Source organism: Lepidothrix coronata, unplaced genomic scaffold (assembly GCF_001604755.1).
Source record: "Lepidothrix coronata isolate B3197 unplaced genomic scaffold, Lepidothrix_coronata-1.0 Scaffold109, whole genome shotgun sequence".
Classification (NCBI taxonomy): domain Eukaryota; kingdom Metazoa; phylum Chordata; class Aves; order Passeriformes; family Pipridae; genus Lepidothrix; species Lepidothrix coronata.
Genome location: NW_016690289.1, coordinates 1,488,946 through 1,511,194, shown reverse-complemented (window position 1 = coordinate 1,511,194; position 22,249 = coordinate 1,488,946). Strand labels below are relative to the sequence as shown.

General features: G+C 40.5%; 1 protein-coding gene across 1 annotated transcript in view; it reads right to left on the bottom strand.

Annotated features, from left to right (window-relative positions):
• The window catches only part of DAP (death associated protein), a 51,131-nt gene extending 33,494 nt beyond the window's left edge, over window positions 1-17,637 (bottom strand). The window contains exons 1-2 of the mRNA XM_017824144.1: window positions 17,466-17,637; window positions 10,962-11,058 (exon numbers count right to left, since the gene is read on the bottom strand). Coding sequence (XP_017679633.1) covers window positions 10,962-11,058; window positions 17,466-17,520 — 152 coding nt within the window. The 5' untranslated portion in view covers window positions 17,521-17,637. The remainder of the gene's footprint in view (window positions 1-10,961; window positions 11,059-17,465) is intronic.
• Between the last annotated feature and the right edge of the window lie 4,612 nt (window positions 17,638-22,249).

Here is a 22,249-nt window from a genome sequence, read left to right as displayed (position 1 = left end):
AGAAAACATTTTTTGCAGCTTACACTACTTGGACTGTGATGCTACCTTCATGGGAAGGTGATTATCAAGGTGAGAAATGTACATATGGTCAAAAGAAGGCTAGAGAAATAGTAACTAGGTGGAGTGGCAGTAATTTGATCAGCAAGTTTCTAAGCAGTAACTTGGATTGCTGGATACTGGGAGAGCTCCTCGGGTTCATTGCACACCAGCTCTTTTTGTACCCTGCCCCGAAAGGAGCGTCTGATGGGGAATGCTGCACAGACAGAGCTTCATGCTGGCCCTCCAGAGACACCACATGCTTTAAAACAGAGGAGGCAGAGATTATAACGAGGTTGTAAGTTCCTCTTTCCTTCACAGTATTACCCTTTCTTTATTTCTTTAGAAGACATGGCAACAGGCACGGAGAAGTATGAATTATACAGTGAAGGATGAACTATACAGTGTCTTAAAAAGCCATTAGGTAATAAACCTACAAAAGTTTTAAAAAAAGTGTGGAAAGGAAGACAAAATCTGGTGCATTAACTGCCAGCACTTATCTTCTCTTTTCTCCTCGTATGACAGGGAAAACCAGTGTACACTAACTCGGCAACTTCCTCTTCCCAGTAAAAGGTATTAAAACCTGAAGGAATTACCAAAGCAAAAAAAAAAATAAAAAAATAAATCTAGCCTACTTGGTATGCAGGAGACACTCTGGAGGATCAGAAACTGGAATAGTCAAACACAGAAACGACACATCATTGGCTTCAAAACATACATTCAAAAATTATATAACTATTCCTATTAGAAATATGCAGGTCCTAAACAGCATATTTTATTTCTCTGTCTGATACATAAAACTTTCACAAAACAGCCGAGTCCTGATCACCACACCAGCTAAGTTATCAATCAGCTCTGCATAAGAGGATGACAGGTACGCAGAGGTCTCTCAGCATTAGAACTCTTCTCAGAAAAAAAGGTGATTTTAGGAAATACAATAGGAAGAGAACAACTGGCAATCACTAACAGAGAAATAGTTTCAAGGGTAGGACACAGCACAAAATAAGAACTTGAACTGGAAAACAAGGTGTCATAAAGGGAGATCCTCCAAAGGGCAGCGGCAGGAATAAATAATACGTTATCAACAGGAATGCAAGTTTTCTGCAATTGTGTTTGCTTACAAGATATAAAAGAAAAACGTAGTATTAAACTTCAAAGCCATATAGAGGTCATCCAAACCATCCTGAAACAGGGAAGGAACCAGAACAACCGGTCTTATTAGCCAGAAGGCCTATGTTTGGAGAAAACACCAGAAAACAAAGCTCTACTCCTCAGAAGTTTGTTTGGTTCTGGCCTTTTTTCCCTATTGTAAACTGGAACAAGAATAAAATCTTTCAAACACACCAACAGAAACAGAATTGTGTAATCTCTGAAAACAGGAAATTAATTCTACAGCAGTTTTCAGAGCAATAAATAAGAATGTTAAATTTCATTTACTCAAAAGCCTTCTAAATAGCCTTATGTGGAAAAATTTGTGGTAATGCTATTAGTGTCGCTGTTGATATAAAACAGCATACACATGGCTAAATACACTCTTCCTCTAGAATCACAAGTTAGTATGATACCAGAAATAAAGGAAGAAACACAGAAGTAAAAAATACTCAGTTCAGTTTACTAAAATTTCATTCCATCACCTCCCATACAAAAGCAACATTTTAACAAACAAGCCAAACAGAGCTGTGCATTAACTGGTTGGTTAATTCACTAATGCTCCACAAATTCAAAAGTCAAATATAACACATGCAAACAAATTGTTTATTAGCAACAATAACATGTTGCACATTAGCACGTTACTATGTTGCATGCAAAACCAAAAGACTGAATCAAAAATAAAAATCTGGGGGCAGTAGCTTTCATAAGTAGAGTAATGCAAAGTACTCTTGATCATCCTAGCAATCACCGAGCAGTAAGCACAGTTTACCAAGGCACGTTCTAAATGCTCACACGAGGTTACAGTCTCAGGAGAGTGACCATCAGCACTGGAGGGCAGTCAAACTTATTAGCAACATGTACAACGATGCACATAGTGAGTAATGAAACTTTGCTTACTGAATTATTTTGAAGATTTTTCAGTAGTTCCATATACTCTCAAAAGAGACACCTCAACTTAGCTGTTCTAGCAAAAAAACAGCCTGTAATACATGGAGCCCCGTATTTATTTATTTATTTAAAATAGAAAAGAAGGCTTTAGAATAGGCTTTGGGAAGCAATGACAAACATTCAGCACTGCAAAGTACCTGGATCTCAAGGACTATCTGATTCAGTAGTGCAGTATGAGGTGCTTGATGAAGTGTGCCATAATTGAGAGCTAGTCTAGTATTTAATTATAGCTCTAACAATCTGAAAAAAAGAAGAAGAAAGATAAATTTCAAGCTTATTAGGGAAAAGAACTAAGCACTTTGGTTGTCACCAGCCTGCAACAAAGCCAGCTCCCCTATGAACAAAACTCTCGTCTGAGCACCAGGCTCACCACCTTACATATATTCTAAGGAATGACTCCCAAGAAAACTGAAATTCATCAGAACTAAGATTTGTCTGAATGTGGCTAAAGTATTCTACTAATTGCCATTTATTTAACAGAATGTCTGTGACCAAGGCACAATCACTGAAATGTTACAAGCTTATTGCAGCGAACACTCCCCCAACAAGTAATGTGCTGCACTGAACAGCTCTATCAGCTTCTACAGTGGCATAAATAAAGCTCTGATGATGACAATACAACAAATGCTTTCAGCATCATTTTTATTTATCTCTCATATATCTCTTGCTTCTAGTACCTGTGTCCTGGGAGTGAAATGAATTTCCTCCTGTCTGGCCCAGTGACAGTTAACAAATGATAATTCCAAGTTTATTTTAATATTAAACTGCTTCAAAGTTTGGTGCCTGATGCAGCTGAGGCAGAAGAAGCTTAAGGGAGAGAAGGTGCTACTTGAAGAACTATATCCCCCTCCTTGGCACACATGGCGTCAATCGCACACACCTCCTACTCATTTTCAGTTCATGGTAACTTCACTTCAAACACAGGTTTTTGATGCTAAATGAGAAGCATCTGGTCCTCTGCAAGCTTTTTCTAGTAAAAATTCATACCTTTAACATTAGAAATACTCTCAGCATTGCCGAACACCTAAATAATAGAGATTCAGGCTTAGTTGGCATAGTGAAATGGATTGGACTATACTTCTGAGTTTGGAAATTTTTGTGCTTTATAATGCCTGTGTAATATCTGTTTCAACACTGTAGGTGCCTTCAGACTGACACAGTGACTTTCATTCCATGCATTCCAATACTTCAGAAAGATACCAAAAGAAAAGAACTAAGCAAAACGCTACCACACAGGCTATTAGTTTAAGATTATTTACTTTTCTGTACCAATGTGAAATGCTGCGCTAACTAAGCCGTGCCACTCGCAAGATACTACTTCCCATCCATTTTTCTCTCACATGACTAAGCTTTTCTCACCTTCCTCATGCCACAGAATACAAATTAAAGACTTTCATTCTTTTAAAATCTTTTTTCTTACACCAGCTTGGCTGACAATTCATCTCAGCTTTCCAGCTAATTTCATAAGGCAGCATATGTTTCTTTTGGGACCGAACTTGGCTCTTGCTGAGCTGGATGGCGTATCTCCTATTCACTTTGAGGGGGAGAAATATCAGATCTTTTTTAGTGCTTTCACACATGCACACAGTACTTCAGGAATATGAAAAGAGCTATCCATATAATGTCATAACTGGCACTTAACACTGATGGATTTATCAACTTACAGCTTCAATCATCAAGAAATATTGGAAGCAAGAAACAGTCTTTCAGAAGACTCTCATATCTTTCTGTATGAGAATGCTTCATTCATAATCTTGCCTAGCTTTTTCTCCATTCCCTACATTCACAATTCTTTTCAGTTCTTAAATGGAGATATTCACAGCCTATTTCCTTACTTTACAGTAGTTCTGCATTTAAAAATCAGTATTACACATTCTTTTCTCTCTTCATACAGTTAAGTCTGTAACTCCATAGGCATTTGATAGGGTTCAATACAGGTCACAGCAATTACTTTGCTACTTCTCCATGTAACTGGTCATCTGCAGAAGGTATTGTCCTGAAAATCACATGAAAATGGCCAATATTGCTTTCGGGTTTTATAACTAAACAAATTGTGCACATATAAACTTCAGCAGAGTTGAGCATCTGCTAATCATAAAAACTCTATGCAAATGATTGAGACACAAAGATGAATAATGAAGTGGAAAAATGCATTGAAGGCAACGCTACTTATGTAAAGAAGAGTGTGACACCATTAAGAAGATACTCCTCTAACTGTTAAGTGAATTCAAATCCAAAATAATAAATATAAGAAGGAGGAAGGGGAAAAAAACAAGCCCTAAGCACGGAATCTTTTTGGAAAATAGAGATGTTTTGGAGAAGGTAGGAGGCTATTTCCCTTACTGCACTATGTTCACTATTCTTCTTAATAACATTATAAAAATATAGTTGCCTTTTTTTTTTTAACAGCCCAATTGCCTCCAAAGCTCCGCATCTGAGTAACAAGAGCTCAAAGGCCAAGGACAGGAATAAAAATCTTTGATTCATATCCATTATATCCACACATATAATCAAGTTACAGTTTTTATATGTCAAGTGTAAAACGACAATACAGTCTGTGAACATAATCTCTGTGCAAAGCCGCATCAGTTCATAGAGGTAACAGAATGAGGCTCCAAAGAGTGGGGGAGTTGGGGGAGGGAAGGTGGTTTAGATATATGGTGGGAGAAATTTTAATTCCATCAAAGAAGAGGATCTGTATATTGATGACAGATGCTTGTACAGAATATCAGTTCACTCTTTCAGAGCTGCCTGAAGCTCTGACACAATAGCGCAAGAGACCTTAGAAGCCAACACTTAAGCAGCTCTGTTGCCAGGGAGACTCAGTTGATCCTCTGTCCACCAAAGTCACACATTTCCTCTCCAAAAACTTAAGCAGAAGATGTAGCAGTCTATCTGCCCTGACCTGTCTCTTCCTTTTAACCTTAAATATTCACCATGCTGAGTCAATGCCAGCTTATGTTTCCAGTAGTTTGGTTTTACAGATGCACGAACAGAGGTAGCGAGGTCTTTTTCAGCTTTATGTTGGTGAACATGGGAGAAACATTAATGGGCTGTTCACTCTGAGTATTTATGGAAGTACAATGCTACCTGTTCGCAGAGGTTTGATTTACATGTTCAGCAAGCTGTAAATTTTTTTTCTTTTTTTACTTAGAACTCTTAAGATTTCCCTCAGTGAAACACCTGTTGACCCTACATCATCAGATTACCTACCATGGTGGAAACTACTTCCTTGAGCGCAAGCAAGCTGAACACTAGACATCATTTCCCAGATCTTAGCTGTGCTGAAGAGCAGTTACTCCCAAGTTAAAGGGTCAGAACTCTGACTCAACAATTTTTGCTCCAGAACAATAGGGTAAAATACAGTGAGTAGAAATAGTTTCAAGCATTTCCATATTCAGGGTGTAAACAAACATACAAATCTTCTCTAATAGCTTAATTATATAATCCACTTTATATTTTTTAAACTCTGACAGAAGTTTGGTCTTACAGACCAAACTGTTTGGTCTGACAGAAGGGTCCTTACGAGGCAAAAAATTAAACGCATTTTAGTGAGAGCAGAATCTGCAGTGGCAAATGAAAAATGGAAATAATGCCTACAGCTTATTTCTTGTCAGTTGCAACAGAGCAAAGTAAGGGAAAGGAAAAACAAATTTACTCTTGAATGAAAGCATTTATCTGCAGACAAATTTGAGATTTCCACTGCACTTCCAAAAGAAAAAAGGAGGTTCAGCTTAACTAGCATATTCAGACTTAACAAGTAACACTGAGCTGAAGGATATCAGGGGCCTTCAGCAACTCCTCTCTCACCATGTAACTAAGTACCAAGAGCGTCTCTTTGACATATGAGCACCCATATGCTTCATTAGCATGATTTTACTTTTGAGTCACCACATTCTAAATTATGCTCTCATTTTTTTTCTTTTTTCTTTCACCCAGTGAATATAACTAAAGCAAATATCCACATTGTAAACTGAATTAAAATCCAGGCTGCATAATTTATTCTTTCTAGAGTTGATGGGTAAGTCAAATATAATTCTGGGTTCATAATCTCCAGGTAAGTTTAAGATACAAATCACATACAATTTACATTTATAGAGAAACCACTCCAGTGAATTTATATTGAGTAGTTAAATCACTGTAATTACCCACTTTGTTTCAGAAATATAACAAAAGAGCATGAAAGTCTTTAAACATAAAAGCCTTTGCAGTTTACCCTGTTTGTTAAAAATAAGCCTGATATTTGCTTTTTTAAAGGGGTTTTTTTTTATATCCTGATGCTGATAAATAATTATAGTTTCTTCTTCTTGAGATCCCAGAATGACAATTAATGAATCTCTTGTGCAAAACTGAACAAGCAGCTCTCACTTCAAATTATCTGTCTTTCAGGAGTATTTATTACGTCAAGAGTCAGACGATGGCTCAGGAATGCACATGATACTGCAAATCTCAGTTAAACATGCATTAATTGGCTTTTAATAGAGCCCAAGACTATGAGTAGCCTAGTTATTCCAAATAATTTCTATGACAACATACGATCCTGAAAAATGATGATTTTGATTCATAACCCTACTTCTAATTATAAGTTTCACCTTCCTCCAGAACCACAAAAAAACTCCTTCCAGCAGCAATCAGTAGGACTTTCAATCAATAAAAACTGCAACCATATAAAAAAATCCAAGTCAACACAAGTGTTAAGCAATTACAAAAACATAAGAAAATCAGTAATGGATCAGTCCAGAAGTTCATCCAGCCAGTATCCTATCTCCAACTGGCTGATCAAAGTCACTCTTGTCTTGAACACATGTGCCAAGAAACCCACCTCACACTCCAGTTTATTACTGACACCTTGATGAAAGGTGTGCCACTGGTTTTTGGAGATGCCACATGTTCACCTAAACCAAACAATGTCTTCTCTATATAATCATATCCAGCCATTCCTCTTTAAGTAAAACTTTATTTATACCAGACACATAAAATTATTTCTACCACTCAAGGCTGAGAACTGCCTCATAGGAAAGGTTTAAATTTGTATAAAATTGTCTTACCACATACTGTTTTAAGGGATCACAAATCACCATTATGACAAGTCTCCCTATCTTCATGAAATGAGCTAAAAGTTGCTAAACAACTGAGAAAAATAAATGTCAAAGAAGATATAACTAGCGAATGTTAAAGTCATCTTTATCACAGCACAGTTAGCTATGTCAGGGGTGTTCACCTGTATCAGCTTTGTTTAAGACTAGAAACATTGACACAACAACTTTTTCTGCAACCAGGCTGCAAAAACAATGCTGTCTCTGAAGCCACAAATACTTCTATGAACCACAGTCAAAAGCCTTCTTGCTGAGCAAGTGCTCGGATTTGTGCCATCATGGAGAGGACATGTGCTCTCAGAATTTCCAGAGAACCCTGGGAGAGACTGAATTCTTCTGCTTCCATTTACTATCAGTTCCACTAATCTGTCCTCAAGTAAACCTGCAATGAGATTAAAATAATGACTTAGTCATTCTACCCTCCCTTTTCACAAACAAATTACTCTTCTGTTTTATTCTTTTCTCCTACATCATTGTCAGCTGGCCATATCACCTGATACAGATTTCCTGAAGGGCTGTTTGCTCTTTTTAACTTTGAATGCAATAGGGAGTAGAAATTGCATCATATCAGCAATACTACCTTAAAATGGCAAAGACTAAAAACATGAGAATAGAAAGTTAAAAACACAGATGTCTCCATATCTGCTTAGCAAAGGGACATAAAATATCAGCTAGCAAAGCCCCACAAGTACGTTGGTGCTGGAGAAAGCAGAACAGAATGCTCACTTCTCCTGACAAACCCATCCCCATCTCCTGATAAACCAGTCTCCACAGGCATCAGAAATCCAAGGATATTCAAAGGGCACCGTGAATCACCAGGAACAGACACAAACTCCGGGGGACTGCACCTTCCAGCACAAAAGCAGTTGACATGCTGTAAACATAATTTAATTTTGACTAACAACAACAACTTTATGTACTGTGGCCTATGAAGTTTGCTTATTCTGTCTTCGGCTAAATACATTCTTGCTCACATCTATAGCTTGTACGAACACCAGAGCAGTGCAAGTATTCCCACAGGAGCGTACAACAGGCACATTAAACCCTTTCCCTTACATACACAAAAGGTTCCTCGTTCTATCAGGAAAACAACTTCTCTCAATTTGTAAACCAACTTACTGTTTTGTATTATAACTGATGTTGGTTCCCACCTAACTATGTTCTTTATGTCCCCCCTCTGCTTTCTTTTTAAAGAGGATTAGATCAAAGAAATAACATAGTTTAGCCCAGTGCTTTCTGTTTTAATATACAGGCTCGAGAAAACTGTATGCACAAGTGCCTAATACAGACCAAGAATGTATCCTCCACATAAAACCAAAGCAAAGAGCACACTCCAAGTACATATTTTGACAATCAACTGATCAAGTAGACAAGGGAATGAATTTTATGATGTGCAACAGCTAACTATTCTCTAGTTAATAAGGTAGCTCTAGAGGTCATTAAACTATCTCCTCTGCCATAAAAGCATAAAATTTGCTCACAGATCTGCTTTACAATACTAATATACAGTGTGTCTTTGCTAGCATCTACAGATCAGGAGCACAGCCCTCTCCCAATCATTCTGTTGCCCAGGCTTTGTTTCACATTGTGGATTGGTCTCAGGCCAGTTCACCCGGATTCTCTGAAGATAATGCTAAAGAGGAACACATAGACCAAGGAGACACCTAACACATGCCAGCTAGGATTGGTCCTTCAGTCCAGAAAACCAAACTAAGTAATCTCCAAAACACACACAGTATGAACATTAAGTCCTCAGCACCCACTGTTTACCCCCACAAATGGGCTTCTATTGTGCCACAGCACCTGCTACAGCAAACACAGCCACAAATATCAAGATTAAATTTTAACTTTTCCCTGCACTATTTGAGTGAGAGAGGGAAACAATCTTTCTCCAAGAAAGGAATAAAGCACGTGCTATATCGTAACAGAGGCTTAGGTCTGTGAACAGATACAAGAAGTCTTCTCATTTGGATCCTAATCAGGTACCCTCACCATGAGGCTGGCATGCCAAGAAAAGATAAGAATAAGAAGGTACATAATGCTGTGCTGGGTCTGGATGAGGTGGTTAATTGTCAACATAGCAGCCTTTTCTGTGTTGTGCTTTGCACTGGTAGCTGGAAAGGTGCTGACAACACACGAGTGTTTTGGCCACTGCTGAGCAGTGCTTCCACAGCACCTAGGCTGTTTCTCCAACACCACCCTCTCACCAGCTGGCTATGGGTGGGCAATATCTTGGGAGGGGATACAGTCAGGACAGTCGACCCTAACTGACCAAAGGGATATTCCATACCATCTGCTCAGCAATAAAAGCTGGAAGAAAGGACGAGGAGGAGACAGGGAGCATTCATTATCACCATGTTTTCTTCCAGAGCAATCACTACATGTACTGAAGCCATGCTACACAGGAAGGGGTGGACATCATCTGCTGAAAGGACATAGTGAATAAATATTTTGTTTTCCTTTGCTTCTGTGCAACATGGGCTTTCTTTTGCTTTATTAAACTGTCTTTGTCTTGACCCATGGGTTTTTTTCCATCTTGTTTTCTCCCTCCTCATCCTGCTGAGTAGGGGAGTAATAGAACAGCTTGGTGGACATCTGTTGTACAGCCAAGGTCAACCCACCACAACCACACCTTAAATAAAATGATGTATCCCCAAGCAAAGTTTAAATTGACCCCAAGAAACAATTTCTTACTTAAGTCAAAACTTGACTGCAGTACAGACTCTTTCAACTTATATGCCACTGAGCAGAATTACAAGATGACCAATTTGATTGATGAAGAAAGGACATAAAGTATAATTTTCCTGCATTGTACTTGAATATATTAATTAAAATTACTTTTCTCTTCTTATAAAGGTGTTTCCTATTCCAGTTGTGATTTAGTAAATAAACACCTTTGTTCTTATTTATACAGACATTTTCACAATGCCATTGTTCTACATGTAAAATAAATATAAGTCAGTCTACTTACCAAAGCACAAGAACAGATCTCAGGGTTTTTTTAAGTTGAGCAAATACCAAGAACAATCCCAGGCAGTAAGTTAGTAGATAAACATTTCAGGTAAATATAGTCCTGGCTACAAAGAAAAACATCTAGCCACAGAAAGCAGCACAAAACTAGGTGGCTTTTGTAGGAACAGAAGTACCGCAACAGTTCGTTGAACCTCCCTGCTTTCTAAACAGCAGTAATCAAATAAATCTACTTAAAACTGCTAAGTAACTGCTGTCTTAGTATTTGCCACCACCAAAACTGATAGATTCCCATCTAAAATAAAAGCAGATAATATTAACACCATTTATTTTTACTTGTCTTTTCAAAAGCACCATATTGTCAAATATCTCACAGAGAAAGCATAGGGACTACAGGGTAAAAGGAATCACCCAGCACACAGCAAGACCATCTCATATGAATTGACAGCGCAATGCTTATGTCCAAATGTGCTTCTCCACAGTCTGAATTCAGACATTTTAGGAAAGCTGAGGTTTTACTTTAACTGTACTTTTTTCTCCAATCTTCTCTTACCTGGCAGGATCATTTAAAAGAGGCTTAGCGATGTGAAAATTCCCAAATTCTCCAATTCTCTTGAAGGAGTGTCTAACTTGCTACTGCTTTATGATACAAACCCAACTATATCTGTGGTTTGCTATTTACAAGGAAAGCAAACTGGTGGTAAGGCTCAAGGTCATGGAAATTCACTGTAGCACATGCACCAAATCAAAAGTGCTCACCTGCTGGTTTCCCAGTCTTGGTCATCCTTATCTTTTTCTTCTTTGGCATCAGAATTGTGTGGGTGTTTCTGCACAATTCGCATCCCACCAGCTTTCACTGGAATGAAAATTAAACAGACAAAACAAACCTCAGTCAAAATACCGTAAGAAGAAAGTTTTAAGCACGACTCTCCCCACTTGGTTCCTGATACTTTACAGAGTAGTTTAATGGTAATTACAGTTTGAAAAAAGGGTCTGAAGTGTAAAAAAGCGGCAAGCCTGAGGAACAGCTACTTCAGGACCACATCTGCCATTCTCTTTTACATCATGCCATCTTTGCTTATCCTGAGAAGCTGCAGGTCATTTTATCATCTGCTTTCAACATCATTTCAGAAAACTCAATGCTGTTTTAACTCCCCCTCCACCTCTTACTAACTTGCAGCAGTCCAAAGAAGAAACTGAGGCAATGACTTGCACAAAAGGCTACAAACATGAATGTTAAATATTCTCATAGAACAAGAAGGGTCAAAGAAACTTACTTGTCATTTCAAGTTAAAAAAGTATATCTATAATAATAGTATTTATACAAAAAGTACTTTAGAAATAGTGTAACAGAAAGCAAAGCTTAGAAGGACTGTTAACTTGCATTTAGAATGGAGCTTTTTGTTTGGTAAAACATATTAGCATTTACAACATTTCAAATGCTTGCATCATTTAGTTTTAGAAATGATGCAAATCTGAAAGCATCCCTTTGAAACACAAAACAAGAAGTGAAAGCAAATCCACTTATGTTCATCACTTATCCACTCCAAATCGCAATACAAAACAGGAACCAAGCCAGGCTTAACACTGCAGCTACAAAGCAGAGCAACAGGCAGGCTGCTCTTGATCTGCTTTCTGTTTCAATACTGTACTTTTTTTTCTTCAACCATTGCTATACACGCTTACAGGACAGCACAGGACAAGATGCTGCATCTCATTAGCTAACTAGATGGGTTACACTGCCATCAGCAACCCCATAAGAAAACCACTGTAGCGGTCAGAAGTCAATAAAACCACCTACAGACCCGCTGGTTTGTGTTTCACATTGCCTTGACACAGCAAGCCTTAGTCAGACTCGGCAGAGATGTCACAGCCAGAGTGAGCAGGATGCCAGAGCAGCCACTGGAAGAAGCTGAAGCACTTGCCAGCATGGCTGGGGGAAGCTGTACTTCTGACAGCCCTCCCGTGTCCAGCCACAGAGGGATTAGGGCACCTCACAGCAGTTCAGCGCTAATCCCTGAAAACTAGACACAGGTCTAGTGTTCAATTCTTAACCAGGACAGCAATGGACAGGACACCACTGTGCATAAATTCTACAGCCTGTGTGAAGGCAATCAGGTAAGAAAACTGACCTGCCCTAGGAGAAAGTGACAGCTCTTTGGCCCTGCTTTTTGAAAACAGATTTTAAACTTTTTATGATATTTGAAAGGCAAACTTCTGATTCAATAAAGGTCATTGACTAAAGTTATGCAATCAACAGACAAACCCAAAGAAATATCTTTCAGAACCTATCAAAATTGTGTCCTCTTACCATGTATTAAAAAAACAACCCAGATCACTAATCATTTTGTGTTCTGTCTCCAGAACTTATAGGTGAGAACAATAGGTGAGAAATGTTTCACATGGGACAAGGAAGGAGAGACAGTTTAAAAGCTATATTTCTTGTTGCCTAAAGTGAAGCAAAATTAAAATTCCAATTAATTTCTCTTGATTCAAGCTCCTCAGGAATTACAGTTTGTTTGCAAAAGCAAACACCAAGAGTTCTGCCAAGTGCTGTCTTCTTTTAATATCTCAGTTAACGAAAGTGATTGGCATGTTTTATTGACCTTAATTTACAAATTAATAATTTGAATTAATGTCTATATTTAACATCATTGCACAATCAGTTATTATTTATTTCAAATTACTTTTTGTGGAAGATGCTGTCTCCACAGCAACATCTGCCAGGGTTACAAACGGCACCTCTGAACAATACACACATCTCCATGTCCTTCACCATCTCGTAGGAAAGCAAAAAATCAGTACCTGAAGATTTAGTGCTAATTTAGGTGGTCTAAAATCTCTCTCTTCTCATATTGTATATCATCAGGCCACCAGCCACTTGTTTTCTCTTTATCTGTCACTGGAAAAGATATGCAGCTAACACAGTCAGATTTGTCTGTATGAAGAATTAACAGGGATTAAAAAGCAAATAACCAGACAACTAAAAGGCATAACAGTGACTGAGTAATGCAGCAACTTAATGTTTTTTTTAATCTGATTTTTTTGAACTAATATCAGCAGGAATAGCATAAACACCTTAAAGTACTTTGGTGCATAATTAATAATACTTAGTAATCTGAGGTTACTGTGCAGACCTGGGAAATCAAAAGAAGAATCCAGCAAACAACTGCCATAATCATGTGCATTTCTGAGACCAAAAGTGAAATAATTAGATCAGCATTCTATACATATAGCTGATGTACATTTCTGCCACCCATGACACAGCATGCTCATACCCAATCTAGTTTCAAGAGATTTATCTTAAGAAGATAAAATACTCTTGCAGCAAAATTCACCTTCCTTTTCAAAAGGTTTCAACTAATCTACACTACATTGGAGAGAGACAGAGAGAAAAAATTATGATTACGTCCACCAAGCTAAAGAAAAACCCACTCCATTTCAGAGATTTTCTTGGGAGTTATGAGGATTCATCTACTTTGTACTTGCCGAGCATTTACCACACAATTTGGCAGATGCTTACCATGGCGATTTGTCATTTAAAAATCACCCTTAAAAGAGCTCAGATTTCCTTGTAATAAATCCTGCAGAGAAAGGACCTAAATAAATGATAAACCACCTTTCAGAACGCTATCAGAAATCAGTGCCCAGAAGTGGATGGTGTCAACAACAATGTGTTGGCATTAGGAAGAAAGCAGCTCCTGTGCTAAAGAGCAAGCAAAGAGCTTAGGAGGGACTTGTGCTAAGGCAAGAGGGGACCGGGAACAGCTCCCTGGGGTGGTGGCAGCCAAGAGACCACCAGTCTCTAAAGTGTGAAATAAAGAGATCATCTGCCAGCATGCTCTTAGAAGAGCAACAAGTCTGTTTTCCTCACTGCTGGATATGAGACAAGTTTTGGATTTTAATTACCATCTGTCATGTTTTTCCCCCCTTGAGAGTCAGACAGGACTACCCTGCCTGTCCTGTGAATGCCAGCCCATGGTCCTCTTAATGGTATGACTACTCCTTCAATCTAGAGTGGGAATGCACTCTACTTTTTCTTCTCCTCCCCCCACTGTTGTGCTTATTTCAGACTCCTCCCAGTCTCTGAGACTGAATTCTGAAATAAACCCCACTGAGCTGGAGCAAGTACCAAGCACCTAGAGAAGCACTATAGATCAGCAATTGCACTGGCCCCAGCTCACTCACAGCACAGGTTTCCCCTTAACAGACTGCTGGTCACACCATCTGGGGAGGAACTTTTAGAAATCCAGATTATAACCAAGAGTTTTAGCAGGTTCCCCTTTTCCTTGAGTATGGTATTCAATATTAACATGAAAATTTATTTCTTATGTACTGTGTAATAACAGATTCCATTACAATGATAAGATGAATGAAAAGAGAAACATAAAATATGCCCTTGTGAAAGATTAAGGGAGCATACCTCAGTGTCCAACAAAGTAAGAACAGAGATAAGAGTTATTATATACCTTAATTTCATAGAAATCTTGGCTCAGAGCTATATTTTTTTTAGTGCAGGAAAAAGCACATAACTACTTTCATGAATCTATTGTAAAGCTTCATAAATAAACTATTAACACAACCACCTTGCTTTGTCCCTCCACAGTATCTACCAGAAGAAATGAACAACTAAAAGCATAATTAAGCACAGCTCTTTAGAGGGACTGTACAAACCTACTCAGAAACATATTACTTGCAGGCGCATTTGATCTCACTGACAGACAGATATTTAATAAAGATTAAGTTAAGGCCCTCTTAAATTTCAGAAAGAAGTCACTTCGTACACCCTGTTAGCAGCCTGAGGTCTTGAGGTTTCTTTCCATTTCATTACCCTTTGTCTTTTCAAGTGCTTTTTCTTCCCCCATATGTGAAAGATCAATGCAGAAAGGGAGCCAACAGACTGCACGCAGCCAGTAAGTGAGCACCAACAGTGCACATGAAAAACAATGGATTTGCTAATTTTGCTTTTAATTTGATGACCCTAATCCTTACTAACTTTTATGTGTCAAAATCATACTCAGTGGGGTAAGACATCTGTAATTACAGGTAGGGCTCTTTATACAACTGTATGCAGCAAGACCTGAGCCTTTAAGCCATTTATCAAACGAGATACCTTATTCACATCTTTGCTAGGAACTTGCTTTGTTATTTATGAACACAATTCCACCTGTATTTATTTTTGTAAAAAATCTTTTATTTTCGTTTTATTAAAACTTGCTTACAGACTGACCTATTGCATTGTTTTAATATTCAAGGATCTAAACCAGCTTGATATAGAGGATTAAAACCTAGCTTCACACACTAAATATAAAACCTGTTGCTAGTTAGCACATTTGTTGTGGTTTTCTAAGTGTTAAAAGCACACAGGGCCACTTTCCTCTGCCAGAAGGCTCAGAACCACCTTCTTGCAGAAGCATCCTGGAATTTAACTTCTTCCTGAAGATACTGTACATAGTGTTAGTTGTTTTTTCTAACCTCAAAGACAGACTTGGTAATCCCCTTCCTTCCAAAGCTCAACTGGTGCATGCTTACACATACAAAAAAAATTACAGAGATGCCAATGATCTTAAAAGGCTGAAAAAGTTCTTCAGTTCATATGTGGGCATGTTTTACACAGAAAAAATAAACTGAAATACTCAGCAAAGGAAGCCTGTACTGTACTCCAGTCGTGCTTTTGCACTGTGCATCGCTAGTGTCTTGTGTAGAGAGGCTCACTTCAGGTCTTTTAAAAATGCCACCTGTTTCAAAAGACAGGTTTTGAAGCAACACTCTCAAACATGCAATGACATCAGAAAATACAGTTGTAAAGCACCTAAATGAAAATATATGCAATCGACAGTGTAGCTGGGAGACAAAGCTAAACCAATGTCAGGTCTTAATGATCCCTTCACTCTGAAGCTGACGTGTACCTCAAGGCAAGCCAGCTCAAGAGCTATGGCAACAAAAGCTGTCAACATTGGGAAAGATTGGGGAACCATTGGGTTTGGTTCCCTGAAGCAGCTCAACAGGAAGTCAGGTCAAAGCTAATGCCATGACAAGGGAGGCTGCAGGACTAGGATGACTCTGCTTGGCCAAGAGATTGGCTTAATTGCTGAACTATATTTGCCATGCAAAGTAAAGCCATTATTTCTCACTTCTAATATCTGTTTAGAGGAATCACAGGTCCTCATTATAAAAAGAGTAGAATTAAATAACGGTTCAACAACCGTTTACAAATTTAGCTTTAAATCTCATCAATTGATGTGAATATAAAACTTACCACCTGTCAATTTAGAATTTCAACAGTTGCTACTGAAACACTTAAAAAAAAAAAAAGCTCGCCAGAGAGGAACTGCCGTCCATGGACGGCGGCAGATGGGTGTCCCACTGAATGTGACACACAGCTCCTACCCTGACCACCTGCTCTCCCACGAGCACGCAGCAGCGGGATGGAACGCGACAGAGCTCCTTTGCTGGGCAGTTCATAAGCAGCTTCACTTGTTTCCTACTCTGCCAGCCTCCAGAATTGCAGCCAGGAGCGCGCAGCCTGCTCTGGCACTCACACCGTGACGCCCACAGGCAAAATGGATGCACAGCGTACTACTACAGTATTACTAGTTTGCAGTGCGTCTGCTCGCACTCAGTTTGCGCTGTTGGAACATCGTCTCCGTGACCCAGACTGCTCCGTTCCCGTTCCTCTTCCCACCATCGCCAGCCCCAGGCGGTGGTTCCGCAGGCCTCCCCCGCCTTTCGAGGGCGGGATGCCCGTGGAAGACAACGTAGTCTGCCGGGTGGGAGCTCGGAGACGCCAAGCTGCACACACCCGATGAGGGTTTGTCCATGACCAGGGAGGTCCTCCGGGAGAAACAGGGCAGGGAGAGTCGCCCCGTCACCGGGAAAGCTGCCGGAGGGCAGGGAGCGCCGATGGCGAGCAGGGCTCAGGATCCCATCCCACCTGGATCCCACAGCACACCTACTGCGGCCAGAGCGCCACCACCACACGTCGCTCCGGGCGGCGGCGCCCGGGCAGCAGGGAGAGAAGGAACCCCCCGGGGCTGTTCGGCACTGCCTGCGGCGGGACCCGCCCGAGGCCAACCTCGCCCTGCTCAGCCCCGGGCGGCACCGGAGTGCACAGAGCGGTGGCTCCGCGGGGAACTGCGCCCGGCCGGGCTCTCCCGGAGGCGCTCGGCCCCGCCGGCCCGCGGCCGCCACGGCCCTCCCCCCCCGGCCCGTCCCCCGGCGTGGGAAGAGAAAGAGCGGAGAGACGGGAACCGGCGGCCGTACCAGCAGGAGGGTGTCCGGCCCGCGTCTCTGCTTTCTCTTTGGGAGGCGAAGACATTTTTACTGTGGCAGCGGCGCCGTTCCCGCACCGCGAACCCGCGCCCCGAAACGGCACAGCGAGCACGGCCAGCGCCCGGCCCGCCCGCAGTGCCCCGCACGGCGCGGCCCCGCTCCCGCTCTGTCAACGTGGCCGCCGCCAGGACGCGCCCCCCGAGGGGCGGTGCCGCCACCGCCCCAGCGCGGCCGCGCCGGGCCCGCCCCAGGCGGGTTCGCTGTGTGCCGTCTTACGGCACCCTCGTTGTTTTAATTGCCGAGGGAAGGTGGCACGGGCGGTCAGCGGCGTGATTCTGAGTCGGCTGCTTGTGGCGCTTCAAATAATACCCGTCATTAGCGAGTAATCGGCTTGTTCACACCTTGCGCTTTGTTGCGTCCTGCCAAACTACATAGGTGTGAAGTGGCCCGTGTGTGAAGAGAGCGCTGTGCTGGTTTTGGCTGGGGTAGAGTCAATTGTCTTGGCAGCGGCCGGTGTGGAGCCGTGTTTTGCGTTTGTGCTGGAAACGGCGTGGATAACACAGGGATGTTTTAGCTATTGCTGAGCAGAGCTCACACAGCGCCAAGGCCTCTTCTGCTCGCCTCACCCCATCAGCGAGGAGAATGGGAGAGGACATAGCCGGGACAGCTGACCCCAACTGACCCAAGGGATATTCCATACCATATGTCATCATGCTCAGCATATTTAGCCAGGGAAAGAAGGAGGAAGGGGTAATGTTTGGAGTTACAGCATTTGTCTTCCCAAATCACTGTTACACGTGATGGAGCCCTGTTTTCCTGGGGATGGCTGAACACCTGTGACTGTGGGAAGCGGCGAATTAATTCCTTGTTTTACTTTGTTTGTGTGCGTGGCTTTGCTTTCCCTATTAAACTGTCTTTATCTCAGTCCACGAGATTTCTCACTTTTCTCATTCTACCTTCTATCCTACCAGGGGAGGGTGAGCGAACAGCTGTGTGATGCTTATTTGCTGGGTGGGGTTAAACCCCTGATAAGTGCCAACCTTGCCTGTGCTTCAGATCTCATTACCTTTGTTTGAAATCACAGTGCTGATTCACATCGTTTTAAGAAAATTTTTCAAATGCTTCAGTTATGTTTTCCAAGTCACATGGAAAGGCATAGAGCATGATATTTGAATAAATTATATTAGCAGCAAAGTGTAAACCATATAGGCCATTCTGATTTTCTTTTTAAGTTGATATAAGAAAGCAAGTCCACCAGAAGATGAGTGTACAATGTTCGGAAGTTGAATGTCCCCCTGCCCCCCCTCCACTGAAGTGGTGTAGAAATATTTCATCACACATTTTTTAGAGGGAAAATAATATAATAATATTTTAATTATTTGCTATCGCTCTTTGTTACAACTGTGTTGTCATTGCCAAAATATATGTGATGAGTAAATACAAGTTTGGGGTATTTTTTTTGCAGCAGTCCAAAATATAATTACATCATAGTATCCTTAACAGCCGGATTTAACAAATGTTGCACAAACATTGTAACTAAGTTCTTACATTTTGCTGCTGGGTCACTTTAATTTCTTACATATGCAGCACTTTAGAGTCTGATGTTATATTTTCAGCTCTGTCACCTTCTGTGTAGCCTAACACAAATTCCCTTTCTAGTCTCTGCCAAAGTCTATCCAGATTAGATTTTTTTCTGGTGTAGAATTACCTCCTAAATTGAGATTTTAATGATTTTTTTGGTCTACTGTCCTCTGAACTCGAATTAAAGTATTACATTTTCAGTTTTTCTTCGTTCTCCCACATATATTTGGGTTGGATTTTGCTGTACTGGTTACCAGAGGTGATAGAAATTTTTGCTGTTGAAGGTTTCATCTAAACCAACTGTTATAGGTATGAAATTAAAGAAAATGTGCTTTATGACATTAAAAGGCCGACAGGTGTATATTTTTTTCTCTAACAATCAGTAATAATTTCATATTTCAGTGCAAAGATTTGGTATGTGAGGATGAACTGGGAGGAAGTATTACATCAAATATGTGTTTTGGCTGCTCTTGTGAAATCCAGCAACATGTCTTAACGTTATGGGACTTCGCATATGGCTGTTAACACAAGCATTTGCATGAAGGCTCACTGTGGCTTCACAGCTAGGATACAATATCCATCCTGAGTATGTCAGAGACACAGGGCTGAAACAGAGCGTTTCCTGAAAATGCAGCTGTGCATTGGGTTTGGAAGCTGGGATCTCAAGGCAAAGCATTCTGGTGCAGAAGGAGCAAGGACTGGAAGAGGGGAAAAGAGATTGAAACAGGAATTGAGGAACAGGAGGACTTGGCCTAAGTGGACAAGGAGATGAGGTCAAAAAGTTGAGTAGAGAGTGATTGAGAGGTGACATGAGAATTGTAAAGCAAGGCAAGTGCTGCAGTAGAAGGAAACAAATATTTTTCCTCAAACAGTGAAGTGGAAGCCAGGACTGATTGGGTGAGATGAGGATGAGGAGCCCAGGGGGAAGGGAGGCAGGGCTGAAGGTAGGTCAGGCAGGAGCAAGCACACAGAGGATCAGGCTTGTGGGAGGGAGAGGGAAGGATCTTCACTGCTTTGCAGACTGACCTCTCTATACTTGTCAGTGCATATAATTACTGCCTTCTTGAAGTGACAGGGGCCTGTGCAAAAGCTAAGTTTCTATGCTTGCAGAAGAATTATATGTGTCAATATGATACCATAGGGTAGAATTTCAATTTCAGATATTTACTCAATTTCTGATTTTAAAATGTTGCAAGAAAAGCAAAAAAAAAAAAAAGGAGACAAAAATCACAAATTTAAAAATAAATAAATAAATTGAGATTTGTAAAATCCAGCACCTCAATGAGATGATGTCATAAAGTTCGTAAAAGAGACTTCAATTTTGTGAAACAGAGTCATGGTTTCTTTGGCAGATGTAAGGCAACATGCATTTTCCTAACTAGTAGTGGTGCCATAATATTAGTAGCAATCATAGAACCATAGAATCGTTAAGGTTGGAAAAGACCCTTAAGATTATCAAGTCAGACCATCAACCTAGCATCACCCCTGAAAGTGTTCAAAAAATGTGTGGATATGGCACTTGAGGACATGGTTTAATGGTGAACATAGTTCACCCTGGGCAATCTGTTCCAATCCTTTACAACCCTCTCCATGAAGACACTTTTCCTACTATCCAATCAAAACCTCTCCAGTCACAACTTGAGGCCGTTTCCTTTTGTCCTGTCACTTGTTAACTGGAAGAAGAGACTGGCACCCACCTCACTACAACCTCTTTTCACAGGTAGTTATAGCAAGCAATAAGGTCTCCTCTGACCCTCCTTTTCTTCAGGCTGAACAACATCCTTCTCAATTATGCCAATGTACAAGAAATACAGAGGCATTCTTAATGACAGGCAGAAAATGCCAGGATTTTTCAGTCACTTAGTCATTTCCAGCAGGCCCGTTGTTTGTAGCAACATGCACAAATGGCAGCAACAGTGGGAAACTTCAGCGGAAAACAGGCAGAGATTTTACAAAAAGTTGGCTGTAGAGTCACTTCCTTTGCCAAATCAGCCCCACCTGGTGCTGACACACTTTCCTCAGAGATTGTAGCAAAGACAAGTCCCTACTGGAAAACGAGTGAATGGCAGCATCACAGGACAGGGCACTCAAATGTAGCAGCACACTGAGGGAAGAATAAGTAAAATCAGGTTGCTTAGAATATTTCATGTTTTAACGTGTTTTGAAGACTGCTGGATGTTTTAGAATATGAGCATTTTTGTGGAGGATTCCACCGCACACCTCTTCAATTCATGGGTAAGAGCTCGTAATAGATGTCTCAAGTGTCTGTGACATTATCCTGCATAGCCAAGAAAGAGTACTCTCCAGCTACTACTAATTTTACCTAAAATAGCAAGCACCATCTTTTGTGGTGATGGTGCAAGCAAAAACTCCTGCATTAAAAAAAAAAAAGCCCAACCAAAACCAGAAAAAAAGTCCTTTACAGATCCTAAAGGCTAAGTTAAGGGAAAAAAAAACCAAAACAAACCGGAACTAACCAACCAACCAAACAAAAAACAGACAAAAAAACCAACAAAAAACCCCCCCCTAAAAACCACAAACTTGAAGTGTTAGTTAGGGAAGTATGTGAAAGCATGCATTGAAGAACTATTTTCAGTGGCAGTCAGGCCTTCACAGCACTTTTGACAATAATACTAGGTTCTTATTTTTTGTTCGCTGTAGCCCCAAGTATGTTCGGTAAGCAGTCTATTTTAAAAATAAACAGTCTGTTGAACTATGATTAGGACACCATTTATGTCTAAGACAGTGCTTAACAGATGACCGTAGTTTTGGTGCTTTCACTCAAGGCCTGCAGCAAAGTTTTGTGTTCTTTCTGAAAATACTGACACATGTAGAAAAGCAATTTCTGGGTTCAAGTCAGTGGGAAATTATAATAGTGCAACCTAGGATCACTCAGCACTTAAAAGGCAGCTAAATGTTCTGCCACATGACTTCTGCTGTCATTTTCAGCACACGTATGCACATGCGTGCTGTAAATCCTGGGAAACATGATAAACTGCTCCATATTTAGGCTGTAGGGTAGGCAATACTGTCTCAGATAATAGGGTGTTGCCAAATTTATGGATAACCATCAAGTCAATGAAAACTATCAGTCAATTTTGGTAATGCATCCAAAAAAGTTTTGCTTAAAAACAATCAGTTGTTTTGAAATGTTGGCTGTTTTATTTCAACAACGTTTTAATATTTTGCTATTT